This window comes from Mustela putorius, unplaced genomic scaffold (genome assembly GCF_011764305.1).
Source record: "Mustela putorius furo isolate JIRA1106 unplaced genomic scaffold, ASM1176430v1.1 tig00000580_pilon_pilon_pilon, whole genome shotgun sequence".
Classification (NCBI taxonomy): domain Eukaryota; kingdom Metazoa; phylum Chordata; class Mammalia; order Carnivora; family Mustelidae; genus Mustela; species Mustela putorius.
Genome location: NW_025421423.1, coordinates 6,211,832 through 6,237,972, shown reverse-complemented (window position 1 = coordinate 6,237,972; position 26,141 = coordinate 6,211,832). Strand labels below are relative to the sequence as shown.

The window sequence follows — 26,141 nt, the reverse complement described above, 5'->3', positions numbered from 1 at the left end:
AAATAGGTATTAAGAAAACAAAAAAGAACGAAGCAAGCTGTCCCTCACTAGGTGTATTTACACAATGAGATAAAATGCAAATTTAAAAGGAATGGATTGCTGATCTGGGCAAATTTAAGAAACCTAATGCTGAATGAAAAGGCAAGTTGTGAAAGGAAAGTTCAATATGATATCATTTATGTAAAACCTCCCTAAGATATTAATTATGAATATGTGGACATATAGGAAAAATACGAAAATATGGATGAGAATCATGCAGGACAATAAAGTCTCCAACTTCACAGATACCTTTCCTTCTAGGTCCAGGACGGGAGGATTTCTGTCATATTTGTAATATTTTATTTTCCCTGAAAAAAATGCTTGAAGCATTTATGGCAAAATTTTAAGATTTGGTTTTGATGGTGGGTGCAGGAGTGTCTATTATATTTTCTCTGTTTGAATTATTTTATAATTAAGAAGCAATAGTGAAAAGACATTCATTGATCAAATTGATATTTTAACCAAGTTATTCTTGACCAAGTTTTTCGATATTCCTGTAACAATACTTGTCTTAATATCAGTAAAGAGTAGGGTTTTTTTTTTTTTTTGTTTCTTCCCTACACCCCCAACTGGATCTTACTCAAAGTTTTGTTGCCCAATCTCAGAAGAAATATTTAAAAAATGTTTTCTTAATTAAAACAAAATTGGGGGGGCACCTGGGTGGCTCAGTGTGTTAAACCTCTGTCTTAGGCTCAGGTCATAATCCCAGGGTCCTAGGATCAGGCTTTCTGCTCAGTGGGGAGCCTGATTCCCCCCCTCTCTCTGCCGGTCTCTATGCCTACTTGTGATCTCTGTCTGTCAAATAAATAATAAAAATTAAAATTAAAAAAAATTGGAGGTGCCTGGGTGGTTCAGTCAGTTAAATGTCCAACTCTTAATTTCAGTTTAGGTCATAATAGGTTTCTAAATTCAAGCTTGGCCTCAGGCTCCCCACTGGGTGTGGAATCTACTTAGGATTCTTTCTTTCCTTTTCCCTCTGCCCCTTCCCACCCAATTTTTTTCTTTTTTCACCTTTTGACCCCCCTCACCTATTTTTCCCCACCCCACCAACCACTAATCTGTTCTTTCTATGAACTTGGTGGATTTTTTTCCTTTAATTCCACATATAAGAGAGATCATACAGTATTTGTCTTCTCAGACTTATTTCCCTCAGCTAATGCCCTTAAGTTCCATCCATAATGTCATATATTGCAAGATTTCATTCCAATGGCTGAATAATATTGCATTGTGTGTCCACTCCACAGTTTCCCTATCCCTTCATCCTTGGGTGGACACTTGGGTTTTTACCATATTGTGGCTATTGTAAATAATGCTGCAACGAATATTGGGGTCCATACAACAGTGTTTAACAGAAGAAATACAGCAAAATCATGAAAGCCACTTTGAAATGTACCTCCTCCCCTCTTAAGATCTACTTTGCTTTACTTCCTCTTTTTCCTTCTCCTGCCTGTATCAGAGAGAAGTCACTCTTTTTTTTTAATGTTTTTATTTCAATTCCAGATAGTTAACAGACAGTGCAATATTAGGGAGTGCACCTGTGATGAGTACCAGGTGTTGTTAAGTGTTGAATCATAAATTACACATCTGATGTACCTTAAGCTTCCATGCAGAATAAGAATGACAATGCAACAAGAAAAAGAATAAACTATCTTTCCTTTCCCAGATTTTTTGATTTGTATTTATGTTTGTGCCAGGTTAAGGCAGAGAAAGACAGATTTATGTCTCTTCCTGCTTGCTCTACCAGTCAGCTCATTGTTCATTCGTTAGGGGGCTGAAAATTTTCAGAGATACACTTTCCAGCAATAAATTAAACCTCTTACTTTGAGGTTTGGTTCTTGTTTGGTTTCTAGGAAAATTTAAAATAAAATTGCTACCAGGAGGATAAAGATAATGACAGATGACCTATTCTCTAATGTCCCCCAGCTTACTTTATAAATTTATTTTTCTTACAACAAAAGAAAAAAGATTTTAACATTGCAAGACAGATATGGTGCCACAGCCTTCTTCTCTTTTCCCCATAAACTGCATGAGACACCTTTTCCCTCATTAAACTTTCAATATGAACAATATGAGCCCACAATATACATAAGGTATAGTTATTGTCCGAATGGAGTTTTTCTTGGCCTTAGAAGCAAGAATAAAGGAGTTAGAGTTTTAGGTGTAACAAGTTAAAGGGTCAAGTTAGAGTATGAAAAAATATGCGTTTCTGTTGAGAAAGGAGTTCTTTGTTTACCCTTTCAGATGTAACATAGTTTGAGTCTTTAAGTATCCTGACTTACATTAACATCTCTGTCCCAAGTTAATGTCCTATTTCCACCTAATTCTCCAATACGAAGAGGTCCACAAATATCACCAGAAAATAAATCAAGTACTATTTGTTCATCTAAACTACCAAGCGATTTCTGTAAAGTGAAACTCAAGGATCAGCAAAACACGTATTTGGCCTAAAATCAGAATGTTCAGTTACCCAACAGACTGTAAAAATAGCTAAGGTTACTTCAAGAGGTAGAAAATAAAAATATTGTTGCACTGATTCATAGGAAATGTTTAAACACATAGGTACTAAAGGTACCATTTTGCTAATATAATTAGTGGTTTACCTCAAGTGTTGATTATTTTCACATAGGTAATTAAGTGCATCAACATGCACATTCCTCCCACACTCAGCCAAAAAGATCCCATAAGAATATGTTACAGCTGGTCTTGGATATCTTATTTTGAGACAACCTGGAGTAACTAGCTTTTTCTGCTTTTGCATCAGATAATTCCAGACTTCCTAAAATTTCCATGTTTTGTCTCCTCTATAGCAAACTCTATAGAAAGGGAAGTACAGTGGGAAAGGGGTGTAACGAGTTTAACCAAGAAGATGCTGGAGAACTGCTTGTTGGTACAAACTTGGAGCAACTCAACAAAATCATTCATGACCGAAAGAAACTGCACATTACATAAGCTCTCAATAATCCACTAAAGAAAAATGCCCAGTGGAAATAGTCAATTCTAAGATTTCCTTTTCTTTATTTGGGCTGCAAGGCAAAAGTCCAACTAACATCATCTGTAAACCAACTGGCTTGTTGATTCCTGAAATATGATATTTATTTTAAAAACTGATCATAATTAATACTTTCAAGTCACCACTGAAAATAAAAAGGATATAATAAAACAAAATTATTTTGTACCCCACAGATAAACCTTCTTGTTCATGGCTTCCAATTCAAGGAACACTTTGCATAATTTATTCTTTACCAATATTTGTGCTATCAAAATTTGTCAAATAACAACATAACCCAAGTTCTCAGCCTCAAAACTACTATTATTCCAGTTTGTCCATAAAGGCAAGAAATACACATACCTCGACAAATATAAAACATGGGATGATGGAATAACTTCGTTGAGTGTTGTTTCCTACAGCCATTTCTTACACCATGTAGCAAGATGGCACCCTCTGCAACTGTCTCCAGGCTGCAAAAGAAATAGGTAAAATGGTGTAAGAACCACGTGTTTAACAGTCCCTTGGGTCTTTACATAAAAATATTAGCTGCCCTCCAGATAAACAAGCTGTGGATAAACAATGCAAATAGTGATCTATAATACAGTCTAGACAGAGTAGTCATCATTCTAGGGAAAAGAAATATAAATACTAGCCATGAACAGTCTTAGAGTCTAAAGGACAGGTAGGAAGCTGCCTATGCACAAAGCTATGTCTACTCTATGGACAGAATTCTAATTGTTTGGAACTGCGTGGTGCTCTACCCCAGCCCTCATGCCACAAAAGGCAGTTTTTGCTACAACACGTCTGTTGTCCATCCTGCATGGATCTCCTTGGTCTGTGCCTGATTCTTTAATTTGCCTATTTTGTTTGTTTCTGCCCTTGCCTCTGCCTTTGGAGTTGACATTTAGTATTGAGGCACTAATCCTGGCTTCTTTCTCTGCCTACTCTACTCTTGCCCTTGCTCCCTTGACTATACAGCTATTAACTATTTTGGATTAATACATCACTGATCCCTCTCGCTGAGTTCCCTCAGCTGTGTGTGTGTGTGTGTGTGTGTGTGTGTGTGCGCGTGTGTCCCAACCACAAAACACTGACACCATAATAAAATCTCTCATTTTACAAGAATGGAGTAGCTAGGCAACAGAGGGTTATTTTAAGTATTTGTTAGAATATCTGTCTGACTTTGAACCAAAAATATTCTTGCATTAGATTTTTTTTTAAAGAAGAATAAAAATGAACTGAACAAGCAAGTAGAGGTTTCAGACTTTTATAAAACTTCCAAGGCCAGATGAAAAGAATTTTCCAGTGCACATTTTATTCTCTCTCTAAGGTAGCACTTACTGGTTCTCCAGTATTGATCTTGATAGTTATCATCTTTTGTCTGTTCTGTTCCCATGTCATCCTTCCTCGTAGTTGTTACCGGCTGTGGTGTGAACAGCGACACAGGGACTGCCAGTCCGTGTAAATGGCCAACTGCTCTTTCCTCTAAAGTCATGAACTGATGTTTTTAACTTAATTTTAGCTTTAAGTCCTCCTTACCTTTTCTAGAACGAAACTTCACATTTCCTTCTCTTTTTCAGATACAACTTTCTCACTTGATTAAAGTATTAACTCCACACAAATCACAGTATTTGTATTATTTAAGTTTTAGGCAACTTAATTTTTTCAATTAAAATTGGATATTATCAGTTATAAAATAATACTATACTATAATAATATATTATTAAGTATATACTTAAGTATATACTATAAGTATGTAAGTATATATTTATATATAAGTATATACTATAATATATACTATAATAATTACTAAAATAAATCTATATCTCCATTTTATTTTGGGATTTAGGAAGAATTAATTTTTTTATAATTAGAAAAAATCCATATGTGAGGTACACATTGAGTTGATCTGGCAACCATTCCTTTACGTTTTATCCTCACTTAACCCAAATACCTGAAAATTTACTTATCAGCGTTTATGACTTAGAGTCCTTCTGTTTGCATCAACTAAATACGGTGCCATATACTGGAAAAGAAAATTAACTTTTAATCTCCTCAAAGTAAGCATGGGCACCAGAACAAGAAAAAGCATCAGACACCTAGTATTTTAGATGGTTTCTCCAGATGATTAATAAAAAGTAGCAATGAAATGGAGAATACAAGACAAGCTTTGAGGTATCAGACAAAATCCTCCTCTATCTTCACTCTTCTGGCCCAAAACACAACCTAGCTTATTACATGCATACAGAGATTTTATATATACAGATATGATCATTAACTATATTGAGGCATACTTTAAATATAATTCACCCATCTCAAGTATACAATTCAATGTTATTTTAGTTAATTTACCAAGCTGTGCAGTTGTCACAATAAAACAATTTTAGCACTTTTTCTCACCCCAAAAAGAATCCTTTTCCTCACCATCAGCTCCCTACATACTCCTCCAGCAAGTCAACCACTAATTTACTTTCTGTCTCTATAGGTTTGCCTTTTCTGGATTCAAATAAATAGAATTATACAATATATAGTTTCTTGACCTGAATTCCTTGACTTAGCACAATGCTTTTGAGGTTGATTCATGGCATAGTACACGTATCAGTAATTTTTTCCTCTTTATTGCTTAATAGTATTCCATTGTATATCTCTAGCATCTTCACCCAGTTGGTGGAAATGTAGATTGTTTCTGATTTTTGCTGAATCCAATATTAGGTAGTGTCCAATGTTGTGGGTCATGATGCTAAAAACATCTGTGTGTGAGTCTTACATAGCTCTATGTTTTCATTTCTCACGGTTAGATATCAAGAGTATAATTGCTGGGTCATACACTAAATTATGTTAAAGTGAACTGCAAAAGTGTTTTCCAAAGTGGTTGTGTCATTTTACATTGATACAGCACCGTAGGAGAACTCCCATTTCTCCACATCCTAACATTTTTATTGCCCATCTCTTTTATTATAGTCACTCTAGTGGTTATGAGATGATATCTCATTGTGGTTTTCATTTCATAATAACAAATGATATTGAGCATCTTTTCATATGCTTATTAGTTATTCTTATATCTTCTTTTGTGAAGCATCTATTCAAATCCTTCAGGTTTTTTGATTGGCTTTTTTATCTTATTACTTTCAAGGTACAAGGGTTCTTTTATATTCTGAATACAAATCTCTTATCAGATATGTATTTTGTCTTTGGACTACTAATGCGTCTTGGCATACAGTCATAGAGTCTTTGGTTTATTCTGCTTGGAGATTTCTTACTACTTGAATCTTTAGGTTTATGTTTTTTTCCAAGTTTGGGAAAATTTTTAACTCTCATTCCTGGAATACTTTTCAACATGCTCTCTTATTTCCTGGGATTCCAGTGACATGAATATTATATCTTTTGTTTTAGTCCATCATGTCTCTGAGACTGATTTCCCCTCCTCAGTCTATTTTCTCTGTTTTTCATATTAGGTATTTTCTACTATACTATCTTCAAGTTCATGAATTCTTTCCTCTGTCAGTCTTCCTTATGGCATTGAGTTATGTCCACCTACTGAGTTTTTAATTTCAGTTGTATTTTTGAACTCTAAAATTTTCATTTGCTTTTTCTTTACATTATCTTTTTTTTTGCTGAGATTATTTTTTCATTTGCTTTGGCATATTTATAATTGTTTATTGAAGAATTTTTATGATGACTGCTTAAAAATTCTTGTCAGTTAATTCTAGCACCTACGTCATCTGGGTATTGGTGTTTGTTGGTCTTATTTAATTTTAAATCTTCCCTGTTCTTGGTATGAAGAGTGATTTTGGATTGAAACCTTGGATTGTTACATTAGAAGCCTTAAGATCTTGTTTAGATCTTGTGTTTTTATCATACTTCCTCTGCTATTCCTCCAGGAGGTATGGGGAATATCCCCTTGTTACTATCATGTGAAGGAAGAAGCCCAGGTCCTTTACTTGGTCTTCTGTGACGTCTGGTTGAGGAGGGGCCCCTCTGCTAGACAGAAATGGAATTCAGGGCCTCAAGGAGGGCTCCACTGATATCCTGGCTGGGAAGGGGCAAGGTACCTCTTTCTTTAGAGCTCCCCATGTGGCCTCTGTGGACACTGTGGGAAGGTGGCTTTGTGATTGCTGACTTTCCACTAGCCCTCTCTGATACCACCCCCATGAGGGGGAAGTAGGACTATCTCAGTACCGCCTGGTAGGGATGAAAGTCCAGGCTCCCCACATGTTCTTCCCTGATACTGGGAAGTAGGGAGACTACTCATTACTGTCCAGCATGAAATAAATTTCTGGCTCCCCCTTGGCCTTCTCTGACATGACTCTAATAGCAGGCTATAAAGAGGCTCCCCCAGACTCCTAAGGTAGAAGTCCAAGAGCTGCCCTTGGCCTTCACCAGCCCAGCAGTAGGGATGAGACTAATTTTTTTCTGTGGTATTCAGCTGGAGTCAAGGGGATTTTTCTGAAAGTTTCTGGCTTCCTAGGCTGCTGTTTTCTTGACCCCTTGGCTAGAGCTTTGCTTGGGACTATTTTATCTGCGAGAACTGGTGTTCTCACAGTTGCCAGAGTCTCCAACATCCAGTCAGAGAGGAAGCAAAATGAAAATCCTGGGAACTCACTATTGTGTTGTTTCTTGCATGCTGAGATCCCTAGACAGTCTACCTTTCCCTTCTACCTCTCTATTTCCTTATGTCTGTTTTATTTTTAAATTTCTATTTATTTATTAATTTATTTAAAAAGATTTTATTTATTTACTTGAGAGAGAGAAAGCATGAGAGGGGAGAGGGTCAGAGGAAGAAGCAGACTCTCTGCTGAGCAGGGAGTCCGATGTGGGACTCCATCCCAATCTGGGACTCCAGGATCATGACCTGAGCCAAAGGCAGTCACTTAACCAACTGAACCACCCAGGCGCCCCCTTATGTCTGTTTTATATATAACATCTAAGATTTCCAGTTGTTTTTAGTGAGGAACAATGAAAAGTACATCTTATTCCATGCTCCCTCAAGCAGAAGTCATCAGAATCTTTTGAAGGAGTGTCACATGGCTTCTCCCCTACTCATACACGCAAGCTCTCACTGTCCTTCTCAAAAAAAAAAAAAGGGAAATAAGAGAGATAATGGCAGCACAAATGAATAATCAATTCTAACTCATGGGATCAGGGGTCTCTTATACATTAGTTATAATGTACATTAATTTTTATACATTAGGCACAGTAGTCACGGCACCTAGGATCCACAATACTTTGAGGGGCTTTTGCAAAGATTTTAATTTCTTCTAAAACCAGCAAATGGGCTTGTAGCCAGAAAAAAAATTAATATATATTATTAAATTCAGTTTTATACCATCTAATTGTAAAATATAAATTAAAAAAATTTTTTAAATAGAGAAAGGGGTCTCCAGAGGAAACTTGCTTAGAGTCCAAAGGAGTAATAATCCAGCCCTAGTTGAGACAAAGTTAAGGAAAGATTTCCTAGAAGAGATGGCTGTTCAAGTTGATTAAAATAAACGTAGGAGGATAAGAGAAGCATTTAAGCTAAAGGGAGCAGCAGGAGCAAAGTTTCCAAAGATATGAATCAGCCTAACAGTTGAGAAACTAAAAACAAAGACTGGGTCAAATGTATGAAAACCAGGATGAGCTACCAAAATGTATGTATTTGTAACTCTGTATTATGACAAACTGTTGCCAGCAGAGTACCTCAAGAACAAGAAATACAAGATGGCCCATTTCCATATTAGATAGGAACATAGGGGAAAAGGGGAATATTGACAGACAACACTGTGTCCTGGTAATACATTCAGACAGGGCTCCTATTTCTAGGCAGCTAAGTATATCATAAATCAGAGTTGTCCAATGAAGGGATCAATGCCTTCTCATATGTTTTCACTGGTTTTTCCACGTAATTTCCTCTTATTTATGAGAAGTGTTACAATTCCTAATCAACCCAGGACAAATACAAAAATAATTACTGATTACAGAGTATCTGTTTTAGTGATTCTGAAAGTGGATGGTGATGGAACATGGTAACAGTCAGATGGGGATAAACTTGACTTTTAAGGTTTGCAAAATTGGCTCCAGCTGACCAGGCAAGGAAGCTACAAAGGACAAAAAATGTCCTTGAGAAATAGGCACCATGACTCAGTGGGCCTTTCTGCCCAGCTATGATGAGAATCTAAAATTGCCAGTGGCCAGGGACCAAAGACATAGCCTGTGGTCATTCTCAGTAGCCTCGAGTCCATTATTTTAGGGAAGCGAGAGTTTTCTCTTTTGGAGATCATTTTGGGCTAATTTTGCTGAAAAATGTCATGGCTCCCATCAAAGTGAGGATAATGTGAATTAATGAAGTTCACATAGGGAACAACAATAAGGACACCAAAAATGGTGCCTTTCTGAGGAAGCCAAGAATTCTTCACTCCGGGGACACAATTATTTAGGACAGTGTTTGTGAACCCTGTCAATATTGATATTGCAGGTCAGATAATTCTTTGTTGTGCAGGGCTGTCCTGAGCATTGTTTAGTCAATATGTTTAGTTACATCGTGGCTTCGAGCCATGAGATGTCAACAGTAGCAACCCCCTTCCCAAATGATTGACAACAAAAAGGTTTACAGACATTGCCAAACATCCCCTTCCAGAGGGAAGTAAAGTATGGGGAGTGATGGCCTCTGGGAGAGAAACACTAATTTAGGAGGCTTGACTGCAGAGTTCCTAGAACATGAGAATTTTGGGGCTCATGAGGAATTTGCTTCACCTGGGATAAAGGACATAGTTTTGCCCAAGGGGACAAACCTATTCCTGCCTAGTACCCAACAGAGGAATTTTGTAATTTTTTTTTTTTTTTTGCTTATTACCATATGGTGTGGGATCTCAAAAAAGGAGTGTTGAAAACAAGCTTAAACAACCTTAAAATAGCTCTGGAGGGATTTTGTTTCCAACTAACTAAGAGAAAGCAACTGAGACTGGATTTCACACCTGACAACTAAAACATACAGACAAAAATAAATAGACAATCATATTCAAGGCATTGGACATAGGGCAAGAGGGCAGTGATCCCTGAAAGATGAGAACAGAGGTGAGCCCTATGACTGCCCTAGCTTATTGCCTGGAGAGTCTTCAGGCCATGGTGGAGAAGAGGAACCTAGAAAAGCGGCCAGTGGTCTCCCTGAATAGGGAGAGATGAGAATGAGGAGGGAGCCCAGGCAACTGGAGTTCATAAGGCAGAGGACAGAGAAGAGAACAGTGCAGAGAGAGAGCAGTTGCTCTGCAGAGGGTCCCTTTTGAGTCTTCAGCAGACTTCCGGTGAGCATGAATGGAAAGTACCCAAGGCCCAAGAGAAACCATCCAGAGGGATTAGAACAAATAATCACCAGGGCTCATACATGGCCAAGAATACTTTCTGTTCCCACCAAGACAGACTCTCAACTCACTAGACAGCAAGTAGAGGGACTTCACTGTTGGTTAATTAATAACCAGTATGAAAATGTTTCTCATCCAGGAATCACAAGTGGCACCGGAAGTACTCCTTGTAGAGTATTATTGTTTTTTTTTCCCTTTCTTTCATGTGTCTTTTACAGAATACTAAATATTTTATTTTTATTTTTTAATTTTTAAATTTATTATTATTATTTTTAATAAACATATAATGTATTTTTATCCCCAGGGGTACAGGTTTGTGCATCTCCAGGTTTACACACTTCACAGCATTCACCATAGCACATACCCTCCCCAATGTCCATAACCCCACCCCCCTTCTCTCGACCCCCCTCCCCCCAGCAACCCTCAGTTTGTTTTGTGAGAATAAGAGTCACTTATGGTTTGTCTCCCTCCCGATCCCATCTTGTTTCATTTATTCTTCTCCTACCCCTCAAACCCCCCATGTTGCATCACCACTTCTTCATATCAGGAAGATCATGGGATAGTTGTCTTTCTCCGATTGACTTATTTCACTAAGCATGATACCCTCTAGTTCCATCCACGTTGTCGCAAATGGCAAGATTTCATTTCTTTTGATGGCTGCATAGTATTCCATTGTGTATATATACCACATCTTCTTGATCCATTCATCTGTTGATGGACATCTAGGTTCTTTCCATAGTTTGGCTATTGTAGACATTGCTGCTATAAATATTTGGGTGCACGTGCTCCTTTGGATCACTATGTTTGTATCTTTAGGGTAAACATCCAGTAGTGCAATTGCTGGGTCATAGGGTAGTTCTATTTTCAACTTTTTGAGGAACCTCCATGCTGTTTTCCAGAGTGGCTGCACCAGCTTGCATTCCCACCAACAGTGTAGGAGGGTTCCCCTTTCTCCACATCCTCACCAGCATCTGTCATTTCCTGACTTGTTAATTTTAGCCACAGAATACTAAATATTTATTGAGAGCCTAGGCCACTAAGTGGGTAGGCTTTCCCCAGATATCAGGGGTCACAGAGCCAAGAATACGTGCCAGCACAATCTGTAACTCAGGTCATTCAAAGGCATCTCGGACATGAGTTTTACCACATTGAACATAATGGAACTTTCTAGAAATTACTCAAAATTAAGTTTGTGTAAGATTAAAATAAGATTAGGTTTGTTTACAAAGGGAGAACAATAGGAAAATACATAGAAATAATTGTATGTACCCCAACTATTAATGAGAGGTAAGGGTGGATGCAGAAGAGGAGAAATTAAGGGGTCAGAAACAGTGAGTTGTGAGAATTTCATTTGATTCCACAGTACTCAGGGTGAGCCCAATCCAGCTCATCTTTAACACATGTTAAAATAGTCTTTTACTTCCTTGGTAGCACTAAACTACCCCTCACTGTTCTGGATCATTTCTGTTTAGTACATTATCTCCAATCAGGATCACAGTTTGAATTTAATTTCCCAAAGCTGGAAACCCTTTTTCTTTTTTTTTTTTTTTCAGTTCTTTCTCTTTCCCCCTCCCCCTCGACCATCTCCTCCTTCTCTTTCTTTTTAGAGCAACAAAGACATGAAGGGATAGGAACAAACTGAATGGGTTATAGATTTCATCATAAGATGGTATGTGAATGGGTTGTATGATTTCATCATAAGATGGTATGTGATTTAGGAATGCACTTCTTAGCCTTTCAAGAGAAATTCTTTACTCTGTTCAATTTTAGAGATGCTTTTCAAAGCTTGTGAGGAGTGACCATGTAAAGTCCCTACATAATAGGAGAGTGGCTTTGGCACTCCCTTTTTCCTCCAGGCTCTTCTCCGCACAATATCTCCCAGCTAGAGCCACAGTCCAGCCCTTGAACTATCCCATAATAAGGCAGGGAAATACAAAGTGCATAAAACCCACAAACCAGGGAAATCTAGATGAGAGTCAAATATTTACAAAATATCTGGGCCCTCACACCGTTCTTGATAACTTTTCAGACCCAGGAATAATTCCAGGTTCCCTCTGGGCTCCTATGCTACATGGCCTGGTCCATATAACCAGTTGTCAACTTTGTCCCTACTGCTTAAATCTGATGACTCACCCTCCTGGTACCTCAGTCTCTCTCCAGGCCTGCATTCCTGCCTGGACCTCACTCAGTGACTCAATTGCCCCATTTATCTTGGTGGGTCCTCTGAACCTGCCAGGATGCCTGGTTCACCCTTCAGCCATAAGCCTGAATGGATAGTCTGCAAGACAGCCGCTGCCCCTTGTCACCAGAGTATCATTGGACGTGCAGGGTTCTCTGCTGCTGGACCTCTCACAACTGAAGCGAAGGCTGCCTGGCTGATGTCTCAGCTGGCTCTAGCCTTTTGATTCTGTCAAACCTCTCCAGTCCCATTTTGCAACAATCTCCACCCTGTGCCCACCCCTAGCCTTTCTATACTCCAGTCACTCCGTTTCCACCACATGCCGAGCCCTTTCTCACCTCTGGATCTCCTCACACACTGCCTCACAGAGCATTCTTCCTTCTTCCATATTTGCCTAGTAAATGTCTGCCCCTCCTTCAGATCTAATTAATTAAATGCCATTTCCAATGGGAACGTTTCCTTAACTGCGCTGATGGGTTCAGTTCTATTACGTACTTTCTTCAGGCTCCTTTGTAGTATTTATTGGGCAATTCTTTTATGTCTATCCCTTCTCCAGACTGTTGATCAGCTTTGCTTCATGTGGCCAAGGCCATGTTTGCCAGTCTTGCTCAACTGTCACCTTAGTACCTTGTACGGGACATGGCACATGGCTGCACAGTAAATGTTAACACTGACTATATGGCCAAACTGCCCGGCTCCCGTGACTGATTTCACATCTGCCCGGGGTCAGTTCTTTAGCTCCTCATCTTAACTAGGTCTTGGGTCTATCCTTTTTAGGTTTTGCATGAACTCAGCAATATGGTACTACTGTAGGTTTTGGGTCAATCCCTTTCTCCCACTAACTAGTTAAGACTCACTATACTTATTCCCAAAGAACAATGAAAAATAGTGATTTTGAAGTCCTAGAAATCAAAATGTAAACAAGAAAACGTCTCACCATGTAAAATGGAAAGGGGGAAATTATTCCACTGAATTCTACTTCTGAGTCTTTGGTTGTTAAAAAAAAAAACAAAAAACTTGAAAATAAAATCACTTTAGACTGCTGCTTTAAAGGTGTATGCCTGGGGCGCCTGGGTGGCTCAGTGGGTTAAGCCGCTGCCTTCGGCTTAGGTCATGATCTCAGGGTCCTGGGATCTCAGGGTCCTGGGATCGAGTCCCGCATTGGGCTCTCTGCTCAGCAGGGAGCCTGCTTCCTCCTCTCTCTCTCTCTGCCTGCCTCTCTGCCTACTTGTGATCTCTCTCTCTCTCTGTCAAATAAATAAATAAATAAATATTAAAAAAAATAAAGGTGTATGCCTTAATTAAATATACAAGAGTTAAAAGTTGAATTGAAAAGAGAGGGAGCCAAAGTCCACCTAGAAGCAAACCATCTCAGTTAGAGACTAGGCTTTTACAAATAACAAGGAGCACAAGGGTGATGTCAAGCACCGAGCTCAGCGGGTGAACTGAAGCAGTTGGGAGGAAAGCAGAGAGCACGCTAATGTCTAAATGGTTGATTAGAAGGGGTACCCTGGATCACTGCACAGAGCTAGAAGATTGGGGCTGGTTTGCTGAATGTCAAGCTGAAGATTTTAGAGTCTTCACATACCCTTTGGCGTATAGGATGTGAGACGGACAGTGGTGGGTGAACGCTGGAGTTAGGAAGATCTGTTAGAGACCACTGTCTTCTAGTTGAGATGGGATTAGAACCATGCAAGAGCTGGCTTTAATCTAGGTTTTAGACTTCCCAGATGATCAGGAAGGAGAGGGAAATAGGAGCCCCTTTTGGTATGCTGGTGTGTGGGCTTCTCTACAGTAGCCTAGAAGAGAATTTATTAAATATTAGGGTCAGAGGGACCAGAGTGCACTTTCAGACTTCGTAGTCACTGGTTCCTCAACATTCCTCTTTGATTTCTGTTCTGGTTTGCATCTCCTGGGCTACAGTGGTTTCTAGTGTTCCAACCAATGGCATCACTAATTAAGTGGAGAGAAAAGAAGATCAAGACCAAAGTGCAAACTTCTTGGAGAAGAGAGGAAATGCTCCTATAGACTAGAATTCTAAAGAAGCACAGGAAAGTCTTTTTGGGGTGTGGTGTTTCCAGGATATTAGACAACACTTTATGGTCTTGCCTGCAAGGATGTATGTCACAAACTGTTCTGAGCAGTGGGGAGTCTGTGATTCCATTGTTCTGCCAAGCAGGGCTGCATTTTCCAATTTAAAGCTAAGCTGCCCAGGAGCCAAGCTGTTTGTTTTTCAGAAGAGAAGACAGAAAGAGAGACAGAGACAGACAGAGACAGAGAGAGAGAATACGAATGTGCGTGTAAGAGACAGAGACAAAGAAACAGAAAGACAGAGGGATCCATGAGTTAAGATACCAGATCTATCCTCATGCCAACTCTCTGGAACAGAGTGGTTTTTATTTTTGTCATTAGATTTTCAATGCTTGGGCACCCTCAGAAATCACTGCCAGAAGTCCCTATGCCCTCATGACAGGGTAATTAATTAGCTCTGTTGGATCCTGTTGGTTCTCACAGGAGACAGGAAATAGAAGCAAGAGGAATTCCCTCTCACCAAGGGAGGTTTCAGAGGAGGATTAGAAAACACTGGTGTGAGCCTTGATTTGCCCACAGTCAGGGGAGGATCTGAGCAGTCTGGGGAGGATTGCATTTAATCAGTGACTGAACCAGCCTTAGAATTTTGAATGAGTATAATAATAATGATAATACTGCCCATTAGTCTCCTTGATAAACATCTATTAGGAACTTACCATTCCATGCCAGGTTTTATATAGTTAATAACATTATCGTTTTATTTTTTATAATTAACACTATACTACTTCTTGAGTAATTTGCACATGATATGGAGATAGGCTGACCATTCTTTTATATTGCAGCCCACCTGCCTCTTCAAGCATTCCTCCCCTCCAGGTACTAACGGCCCAACCCTGCTTAGCTTCCGAGCTCAGAAGAGATCAGGTGCATTCAGGGTGGGCATGGCTGTAGACCCATCTAGCATATTCCTGATCGTCCTTACCCTGTATCTACTTTCTCTTTTATCACTTACTACCTCACATAGGATGGAATTTATTTATTGTGTTGATTTATTGTTTTTCTCCACTTGCCAGAATATAACTTACACAACTCCTTGCCTAATTTTATACCCCACGTTGTCTCTTGCAAAGACGATGTTAAATAATTACAAGTGAGATTTAAAAACATGGGACCTGTAATGGGGGCCAGGAAAATCTCCCCCGAAGAGGGGAATCTCTGGATACAGAGCAGTGAAGAGGGTAGGCAGGAACCACACTCCCGTTGGAGGGGATAGCCTACAGGAAGGTCCCAGGATGAGAGAAGGCACAGCCATATGGCTGAAACAGAAAGAGCACAGGCAAGGGGACATGTAGTGAGGCTAGGGAAGGGAAGAGCCAGATAGGCCAGGTTAGAAAGTTTACAATTAGTTCTAAGATAATAGCAAACATTTAAAAGGTCTTAAGCAAGAAAGCTGCCAGGTCCTGATTTGTGTGCACTGAAGGTTGTTCAGGGTACACGGAGTGGTTTGGGAGAACAGGACAAGAATGCATATGGTGAAGTGGTCAGTGGTCACCTGCTGTCATCTATATGGACAGGAAGAGAGGGTGGTGTGGGGTAGCCTGTGGCGCTAGAGACACAGGGGTGAGTGAAGTCAAGGGATAATCAGAAGAGTAACTAAGATTTAGTAATCAGTTAAAGTGAGAGTGCTAGGAATGTTGAAATGCTTTTTTACCATGTAAATCCCTCAAGCTAAAATACTCATCTTTCTCTTGCCATCTCCAGTAGTGATGAACAGTTTTCTGTTTACCCTCCTGTCCAGTCACCTGCAGCCTCCTCTTCAGCCTTCCCTCGTGAATCCCCATTGTGTTCTCTGAGCCTTCACGTGGCCCAGAATCAGACAGGCTGTTCTTGAGAATCGTCTCACAATGCCTCCTTTTAAAATGCCACACTTAAAGAACAACAAAACCAATACCTTATTACAAATGTATTCCCCAAATAAGTTGGGATTCCTAAATTTTAACAAATGCCCTTCCTTTTTTTTTTTCTCTTTCTTTCTATTTATTTATTTATTTGCCTTTCTAGCTCCTACACATCCGTCAAGACGCAATTCAGTGTTAGCCTCTTCTAGGAAGACTTCCTAGTTTAGTCAGTCAGCCATTCACAACAGTCATGCTTTGATCCACCAATCAGCCATGCATATTTACTATCTGAGCATTGATTTGGTGTTTAATCACAAGGGACATTAAATCATCAATGACAGGATGGGACAAGGCAATCTTAGACCCTTTCTAGTCCATGAGCCTTTTGTGTTCGCATGTTGTCTCTCAGACTCTAACGTTTTCAATTAACTTTCTATGGGCAGGTGGGTTGTCTTCATTCCAGATTATCAACTGTAAGAGCAATGGGACTTTAAGTCTTTGTAACGCCCACAGCAGCTGGCACAGTGCCAAATGACAATGAATGGAAATAGTTATGGCTGTTCCAAAGAGAATGTGGAAAGGTGGCTGAGTTTGCCTCAGTTCCACCTCCCCCCCCTCCCTTCCCGCTCTCTACAGCCAAGTCCCACTGGGCATTGAGTAGAGAGTCAGCAAAAACTAGCTATAGTGGTGTTGTCATGTCTTTAAAAGACCCTGTAATTAAAGCATAGCCAATTCACAGTGTTACCAGAAGGAAAATGAATGAAAAATCAAAGTACTCACCCAATTGCAGATCAAGAGTTTTACCTGTCCTTTTCCTAAAATTACTAACAAAACAAAACTTACTAAAAAACAAACAAAAAACCAACCCAAAACACAAAGTACTTGAGTTTTTCTTTTCTTCTTCTCTTCCTATTTTTAGTGGGAACATTTATAAAGGTGTCAAAGGGCCAGGATCAAAGGGAGGAAGACAAAAGCTAAGTTTATACAGCATTGACTTACTCATTAAGTATGGACAACAACCCTGTGAAATAAATTTGATTATGAACTGTATTTTGATACAAAAGCAGACAGTTACAAAAAGTTTAAGCAGAGTGCCCAGGATCACACAGCTGGTAAGTGTCAAAGTTGAGATTTAAAATCTAGGCGTCTGACGCAAAGTCTGTGCATTTAGTATGTCAATTTCTCCTCCAGAAAAACGAAAAAAGAAGCAAAGGGCTTAATCCACTTCCCTGGTCATCAGCCTTCTGGCTAATGGATAGCTCACTCTCTGATGCACTGGAGCTTTTTAGAGTCTAATAAAGATCCAGGGATTGTAATTCCCTGATATAACCCTCAGTTTTCCCTAATTTTAAGGGAACTGCCACAAGTCGTGAATCAAGATACATTCAGTGACTATGCTTGGGAGACCTCTCATTCTTTTCTATCCCGCTGAAACTCCATACTTCATAGGACTGTAAAATCATTCCAGGGATCTGATGTTATTTTGGCCCAATCAGGAATTGGTTAGTCTAAGTTAACCCTGCAAAAGGCACACGTTCATGGAAGGACCATGCTGATATCTATGAACAAATTTTGGGATGAAGTTAACACTTGTTCCAGGGTTCTAACACAATATCGTTTCTCTCTGCGGTTTGCTAGCTTGTGACCCACAGAGTCTGGAGAGGTTTGCTGCCCACCTAATGCATCAGCCTGATGTTACTATAATGCCAGCAGGATGGCAGGATTTCCTCCCTGGGTCAGCATCAACTTGCATCACCTGCATCAGTGTAATTTTACATCTAGATGAAGAAGCCCCATTTCCATGGACTGGAGTGCTAGTTTTAGAGTCTGGCAGGTATGGCTCTATGGTATGGAAACAAGTAAGTAGGTTAAGTCCCCATGACTTGCTATGTTTGCCTATCCTTTCGCACTGGTGTGGGTGTATTGGGGTAATTGCTGTGAGGGGTGAAATACACAATGTATGTAGTGTTTAGAATGTGCCAGGTTATTCTGTAAACATCTGTTGAATGAAAGCCTTTTACACTCACACTTATAGTGCCAGCTTCTGTCTTTGCCCTTCAGACACGACTGATGATGGGGAAACTAGGCTATTCTGCTTAACAAGGAGGGACCATTTGTAGAGAACATGAGCAATACTTAAACATTTTCCTTACTCATATAGATAAAAATATTATTAATTACTCAGCTGTGGCTAGTTCCCAGGACACATAATTTGTTCCTATCTATTTTTGAAAAGCTTTTAGGTTCAAAAAGGAGTTGACTTCACATTCCCCCCCACCCCACAGAGAAATCACAAAGCAGTCAAGGAGGTAGCAGTGTGCAGGCTACATGTTGGCTTTTGGGGCTTTAGAAGGAGGAAATTCATTCTTGAGATTGGAGGAGAAATGTGGATAATGAGATAAAGGGAGTGATGAACCAAACAACAAGAAAAATTAAAAGGCACTTGTGGGTTCTGCCTGAAGCCCTTAACTACATTCTCCACAACACAGAGCCAAGCTATTTGGGCAACCAGGAAAATACAAGAGCATGTAGAGTTCAGTGATGAGTCAATGCTGGCCAAGTACTGTCAAGCCCCAAATATTCTAGAAGCCCCCAAAGCAAAAATCAAAAGCCGTGGTGAGCCTGAAGCCAGAATGCCCTAAACTCCTAAACTTAATAAACAAGTGAATCTAATTTCCTCAAGTTTAACATGGCAGACGAAGAAAACTTTGCCACAATAGCTCTAGAAGAGGGGAAGAGATGTGCACCCATGCTGTTAGCACAAAACTCTCAACTTCTTCCTTAAATAAAGCCAACCACAATTTCATTTGCATTTCCCCCTCCCGCCCCCTACTGGAAGCCAGGCACTTCTGTCACTGCTCTGTAGCTGAGCCCAAACAGTTTCTAACCAAAAGTATTTTATTTAAGGCCTTTATATTAGCACATCTGGGTGCAATCCAAAATCTTACATCAACTTTGTGTTAGCACAAAGGCAAGGCAGGAGGCAGTCCTGCAGCTTGAAAGTAGAGAATACAGTTGGCCTGTGTTTAATCATGCAAACACACCTGGGTGAAAACGAAAATTGCAACCAACAGAAAGATTGTTTACTGGGTACCCAGTACCATATGCTAGAACATGGACTAACTTTTTATATCCTCATTCCAGTTCTTTAAGGAAGATATTCTTTTAACCTCATTTTATAGTTGAGGATATTAAGGCTCAGTGAGGTTAGGTAACTTGCCTCAGGATGGCTACGAGGTTAACAGGTACTAAAGCTAGAACATAAACAAGGTCCACTGGACTCCATGCCACCATGTTGGTTCCTCATCCTACACAGTGCTTACCCAGGAGAGCCAGGTTATTGCTATTTTGGGAGAATAGATATTGAACTATTTACCCTAAAGGATTAGTATGCATTAAATGTCCATAATAATGGGGTCTCAGGGTAGGAAACGAGCCCATGAGTCATCTAGTCCAAGGACCCATTCTATCCTTAAAGTTTCAGAAAATGACTCTATACAGTTTGAAAGAAGGTAATAATTTCCCAAAGAGACAGTCTTGGCATCTGGGAAAATCCCCTCATCAGACATTCTTCTCTTTTCTATTTAATAAGTAATTTATATTTTTGAATGTGAAGGGGAGAATTTGCTACTCCAAATATGATGTTTTTGGCATAAGGATTATCCTGTGCTTGCTTTTTTTAAGAAATAGCAAATATAGGGGAAGCTCGGGAGACCAAGCAGAAATCACCCTTTTGCAAGGGATGTTTACATTTATAAGGGAACTCTCTGTAAGGTTGTCTTCCTCTCTATACAGGATGAGAAGGAGGACTAAATTTAAAGAAACTCTTATCAATGGAGAAGGCAAGGACTTCACTGTGCTTAATAACCTTAACCTTATTTACTACAGGATCCTGGGTACCTCCCATAACTGCACCCCTCTTGCCCCCTACATCTTTCTTTGGTCTTTAGCTGAAAATGGTATTTAAGGTAGTGGCTTGGGTCATTTCAGGGAGTTTATCTGAGTCTTTCTCATGTATACAGGAGGAAAACAGGTTATTAAACTTTTTCTTTTCTTTTTTTAAGGGCACCTGGGTGACTCAGTTGGCTAAGCATCTGCCTTCGGCTCAGGTCACGATCCCAGGATCCTGGGATGGAGTCCCACATTGGGCTCCATGTTCAGCGGGGAGTCCCCTTCTCCCTCTGCCTACTACTCCCCCTGTTTGCATGAGCCCCACCCCCCTCTCTCTCTGACAAATAAAATATTTTAAAAAAAGAACTCCTTTTTAAAAACAAGATATATTTATTTTAAAGAGAGAGAGAGAAAATAAATACAGTCAGAGGAGCAGATAGAGAGGGAGAGAAAATCTCAAGCAGACTGTGCTGAGTGTGGAGCACAATGGAGGGTTCTATCTCACAACCATGGGAATAGACCAAAGCCGAAACCAATAGTCAGATGCTTAACTGACTGCACCACCCACCACCCTGGGGTTATTAAACTTGTGTTTGTTTTCTCCCTTAAATCTGTCTTTTATTATGGTCCCTACCATAAAGATAGAGGAAACATTATTTTTCTTTCTTTATAAATGCTTCTCAAGTGCCAGGCTTTGCTGAGTTCTTCAGCATTGCCTAGGAATGCCCATAATCTTATAAGGCAGGTACTATTAATATCCCCATTTTATAGATAAGGACATTGAGGTTTAGGTTGCAAACTTGTCAGAAATTACACAGCTGAACCTTAGTACAAGGATACAAACACAGTAGTCTTTAAGGTGCATGGACACAAAGAGTGAAATACAATAAGTAAACATAATACGTAATACTGGCTTGACATCAGGGGACAGTTGTGTTTATTTGCAAGTTTGTGGAAAGTCATTCAATAATTCAATACTTTCCTTAATCCAAGGCATGACTCTGGTTTCCCAGAATCAGAACATCTTAGGGCAACTGAGGTAACATGCTGACTGCCATGTATTGAGTCTGTTTTTGAACATCTGTAATGAAAGAAAACACTCTTACAGCTTATTCCATTTGTGGACAATGCTGATGATCAGAAAATCCTACTTATATGCAGCTGACGATGCAATCCAGTTAGAAACCTCCCACTCATATCTCTTGTAGGTCAAGGGCAAAAAATCATGCTGATGAAGTGATAGTACCAAAACCAAAGTGGTTTAATGCTATTCATTGTAGCATAAGTGATCTTAAAGGAAATTGAGAAACATTCTTTTTCAAGGACAGTCTTAATAGCTGAAGGGGAATGTTTTATATCCAGTCAACCATTCAGCTACAGACAACCTGTCACACTGAAGTGGTTAAAAATTAAAAAAAAAAAAATTTCAATGACACTTTGAAAGCATGTAAGAGGTTAGGGTGAACAAGGAAGTTAAGGATTTTTTTTTAGAAATCACATTTGCATTTAACTTGAAACTTTTTTCCAGTCCTATGATTTTTGCATAAATATTTATGAAATCCTGTTGGCTAATTAGATTATAAGCCTTTTATCCAGGAACTTGTCCAATTTTATGCTCTTCATGAAACCTGAGCTCTTTGCTGATCTTGGTTTGGTCCATGTTAAATAAGCAATTGTTTTAACAGCCTTAAAGGCTACATTTTAAATTCTCACATTTGTTATGCATACTGCATCATGGGATTTATAATCCTCATTTTTGGACAAAAGTTCGAAGACTCAAATCCCGTGATAAAATAGATTTCTCATGTGAAAGCTTTTATTCTTATCAAAGAGTAAGGCAGTACCAAATGCTCCCAAAACAAAGGACAAAAAACCCAAAATTAACACTTGGTATCATCAGCCAGGCAGCCTTTTACACAGCTGTCTTCACATGATCCCTATAACCACTCTCAGACGTGGAGATTACCATACTATTTTACTGTGAAAGGAACTAAGGAGTACTGAGGTTAAGAAACCTGTTCTTTATCCCACAGCTACAGCAAAAGCAGTTCCCAAGCCAGGTCCTCAGATGCAACAGCACTCTTTAGTTACAGAGGAGAGCTAGCTCACAACCTTCCAGAGGGGAATGAACCACACTGTTCTTGTTCTATCCATTTCTAGAAGGCTCCATCTCTCCCCAGGTGTACACTTTAGGAACCTCATCTGTAGGTACTCTGGAGGCCTTTCCACTTACCTTTAGCACCTTCACTCCAACTTCTTATCCCTCAAGGTAATGCTATCACTACCACCAGGTTTTTCGTGGTACAGAAAGACCAGCATTTTGTCTAGTAACTTCAAGTTCCTGTCCCAATAGGCAAAATAATTTCTCCTTGTAGAAGTTACTTAGTCTTGAGGGTCTGGCCCTCAGTACCCAGAAAGGAAGACAGAAAGGCTCAACTATCAACACAGAGCTTGGAACATGATGGCTGTTTGTGCTAGTCAGTTCAATCCCTAACAATGCCCCCTTCCCATCATGAAGGAGTTCTACCTGGAGCCTGATCATGGAAGTGGCCACTTTATCATCTTCACATGCCACCCCCCCGCAAGCTCTTTGCACTTTTGCACTATAGACTTACCACCTCTTTCCCTCTGTCTCTCTCAGACTTTCTTTTCTGTTCCACAAACCATTATTTCTTCATAGAACGTTCAAAAATATATAAAATAACCTATGTGTTGAGGTTAAAGACAACGATGAATTTATGATCCCACCAGAAGGCTCTCATTTCACCTCTCCACATCTCCATGTCCCACTCTTCAGAGGCAATCACTTCTAGTGATATTTAGTAACCAGATTCACACATTAAAGGAAAAAGAAACTGATCAGTGTCATTACAGATGGGGAGAAAAGTTGTCTTCAGTTTTGTCAAAATCCCAGAGAGGTCCATCCAGAAAAAACTTACATTAGCACACCTGAACTGCCACTCAAATCTTTCACACCAAGACAACACAAAATAGGTTGCCGGTATTTAAGTTTTTATAATGAAAGCCCAAATATTGTATTAGCCTATATTAAGGATATGAATTCTGTGTGTGTTGGGGGGGGTGGTAACACCTTTAATTTAATTCCTTAATTATTTAGATTACCTAGATTATTTCATTAATGATTTTGAATTTCTATGTATTTAGTTATATAAACTTGATTTTTCCCAGTAAAATTCCACTTCTAGGTGTTCTTACAAAATCACTTATGAGAAGACAAGTAAGACCTTCTACTTCTATCAAAAATGCAGTCAGGCATCATCAAGGTTATCAATTATAAGTGTAAGATGGGGAAAATAATGTTTTTACCTTATAGATTCCTATGTAGACACATTTTTAACTCTTAAATTGAGGATATATGACAAAGGTAAACCAAGTTTAACATTCACACACCCACTGCATTAAAGGTAATGGAGGAAGAGTCCATTCAATTCCATGCTTCCATTCACTCAACAAGAGAGTCAATCTCCAAGTTAAAGTAGCTGTTTCTGCTCAGCACACATCACTTGAGCCTTCAACCAATCTAGCCAAACTCCCAACTCTGCAGTATCTACAGCATCCCTTTACCTGGCAACATTTTACCTGAAGCAAAGAATAATGGCTCAGGCATCTGTAATGCAGCCTGGAAGTACCAGGAAACCAAAACTCTTGGCCCCTGGCCTTTTACCTTTACTCTGTCTCAAAGACTTCCTCTGGTGGACTAGATTTTTGCTAGTGTTATTTACAGCTAGAGATACTTTATATTAGGTTCAGACTTTATTGTTTGGGAGTAGAGCTCCCAGATATTTTTGATCATCAGCTAGGTTTGAGAACCACTGCTTTTTCCAAATTAAAGTTATTTTAAAATAAATATATTGACTAAATTCCTAGGTTAGAGCAAGATGAATGGTGTGGTGACTGTCAACATCAATGCCTTGAAACTAAAGTGAAAACCTTTCAACACTCTGCAATGTGCTGTTTACTCAGTTATTCAACATTTACTCATAGCCTACTAGATTCCTGACCTGTGTGCTAAGGATATAAAGATGAATAATAATCATCCCAGTCCTAGAAGAGCTTTGGCTAAAGGGGAGGCAGATAAGCAAACAGATAAATCAAATACAGTGTGAAGTATGCTATTAAACATTTTTACGGGGGTGCCTGGGTGGCTCAGGTCAGTTAAACATTCAACTCTTGATTTCAGCTCAGGTCTTGATCTCCGAGTTATGAGTTTAAGCCCCACATTGGGCTCCATGCTGAGTGTGAAGCCTACTTCAAAAAAAAATTTTTTTTTTGATCACATGTCATAATAGCACACACTGTCATGTGGGGGGAAATTGGACATTAACCTTTAGTTCATTCATTTATTTCCATAATACTTAGTAGATCCAGGCCCTTTACTTTTATTTTCAAAATATGTTTTTATCATAACAAAGTAAAACATGATAATTTCAAAAGAAAAACAAAAACCAAAGCAAGGGGATCTAGGCAAAATGGCAGAAGAGTGGAGGACTCTGTTTCAACCAGTCTCCTGAATTTAGCTAGATATCTACCAAGCCACTCTGAACACCCATGAAATTAGCCTAAGATTTTATGTCTGGATCTCTATGGTGTCAGAGGATCATCAGTCGAGAGGTAAAAACATTGAAACATTTCAATGTCAGAATTATTGGAACCCCTGAGGGGGTGGAGAGAGACAGATGTCTACACAATATATTTGAGCAAACTGTAGCCAAAGAACGTCCCCAATCTGGGGAAGGAAACAAAGAAACCAGAGGCAGAGAGGGTCCCTCCCAAGAGCAAGAAGAACAGACCAATGCCTTGGCATGTAATAATAAAACTCGCAAATCTCAGAACCAAGGAACCCATCTTAAGGGCAGTTAGGGAGAAGAAATTCCTTATGTACAGGGGAAGCAAAATCAGAATAATGTCAGCCCTGTCCACAGAGACCTGGCAAGACATAAAGGGCTGGCAAGACACATTCAGGGTACTAAATGAGAAGAATATGCAGCCCAGAATACTTTGTCGAGCAAGGCTATCATTCAGAATGGATGGTGAGATAAAGACCTTCCAGGACCAGCAGAATTGGAAAGAATATCTGACCACTAAGCTGGCCCTGCAAGAAATATTAAGGGGGGTTCTATAAAAGGAGAAAGACCCCAAGAGTGATATAGAACAGAAATTTACAGATACAATCTATTGAAACAAGGGCTTCACAGGCAACACGATGACAATGAAATCCTATCTTTCAATAATCTCTCAGTGTGAATGGCCTATATGCTCCCATGAAATGGCACAGGTTATGGATTGGATAAAAAGACAGGACCTATCCATATGGTGTCTGTAAGAGACTCATTTTGAAAGTAAAGATATATCCATACTGAAAGTGAAGGGATGGAGAACCATTTTCCATGTCAACGAACCTCACAAGAAAGCTGGGGTAGCAATTCTCATATTGGACAAATTAGATTTTAAGCTAAAGACTGTAGTTAGAGATATAAAAGGACACTATATCATTCTTAAAGGGTCTGTCCAAAAAAGACTCCAAAAATTATAAACCTATGTCCCCAACATGGAAGTAGCCAACTACATAAGCCAACTGTTAGCCAAAGTAGACATATTGATAATAATACATTAATAGTAGGAGACCTCAACACTCCAATATGAGCAATAGACAGATCATCAAAGTAGAAAAACACAAAACAAAACAAGAGCTTTATATGACACACTGGACCAGATGGACCTCATAGATACATACAGAACATTCCACCCTAAAACAT

The 26,141-nt window shown here is 39.4% G+C and overlaps 1 protein-coding gene across 1 annotated transcript in view; it reads right to left on the bottom strand.

The window, feature by feature from the left end:
• The window catches only part of PLPPR1 (phospholipid phosphatase related 1), a 262,202-nt gene that overhangs the window by 107,506 nt on the left and 128,555 nt on the right, over nt 1-26,141 (bottom strand). The window contains exon 2 of the mRNA XM_004747703.3: nt 3,389-3,498. Coding sequence (XP_004747760.1) covers nt 3,389-3,451 — 63 coding nt within the window. The 5' untranslated portion in view covers nt 3,452-3,498. The remainder of the gene's footprint in view (nt 1-3,388; nt 3,499-26,141) is intronic.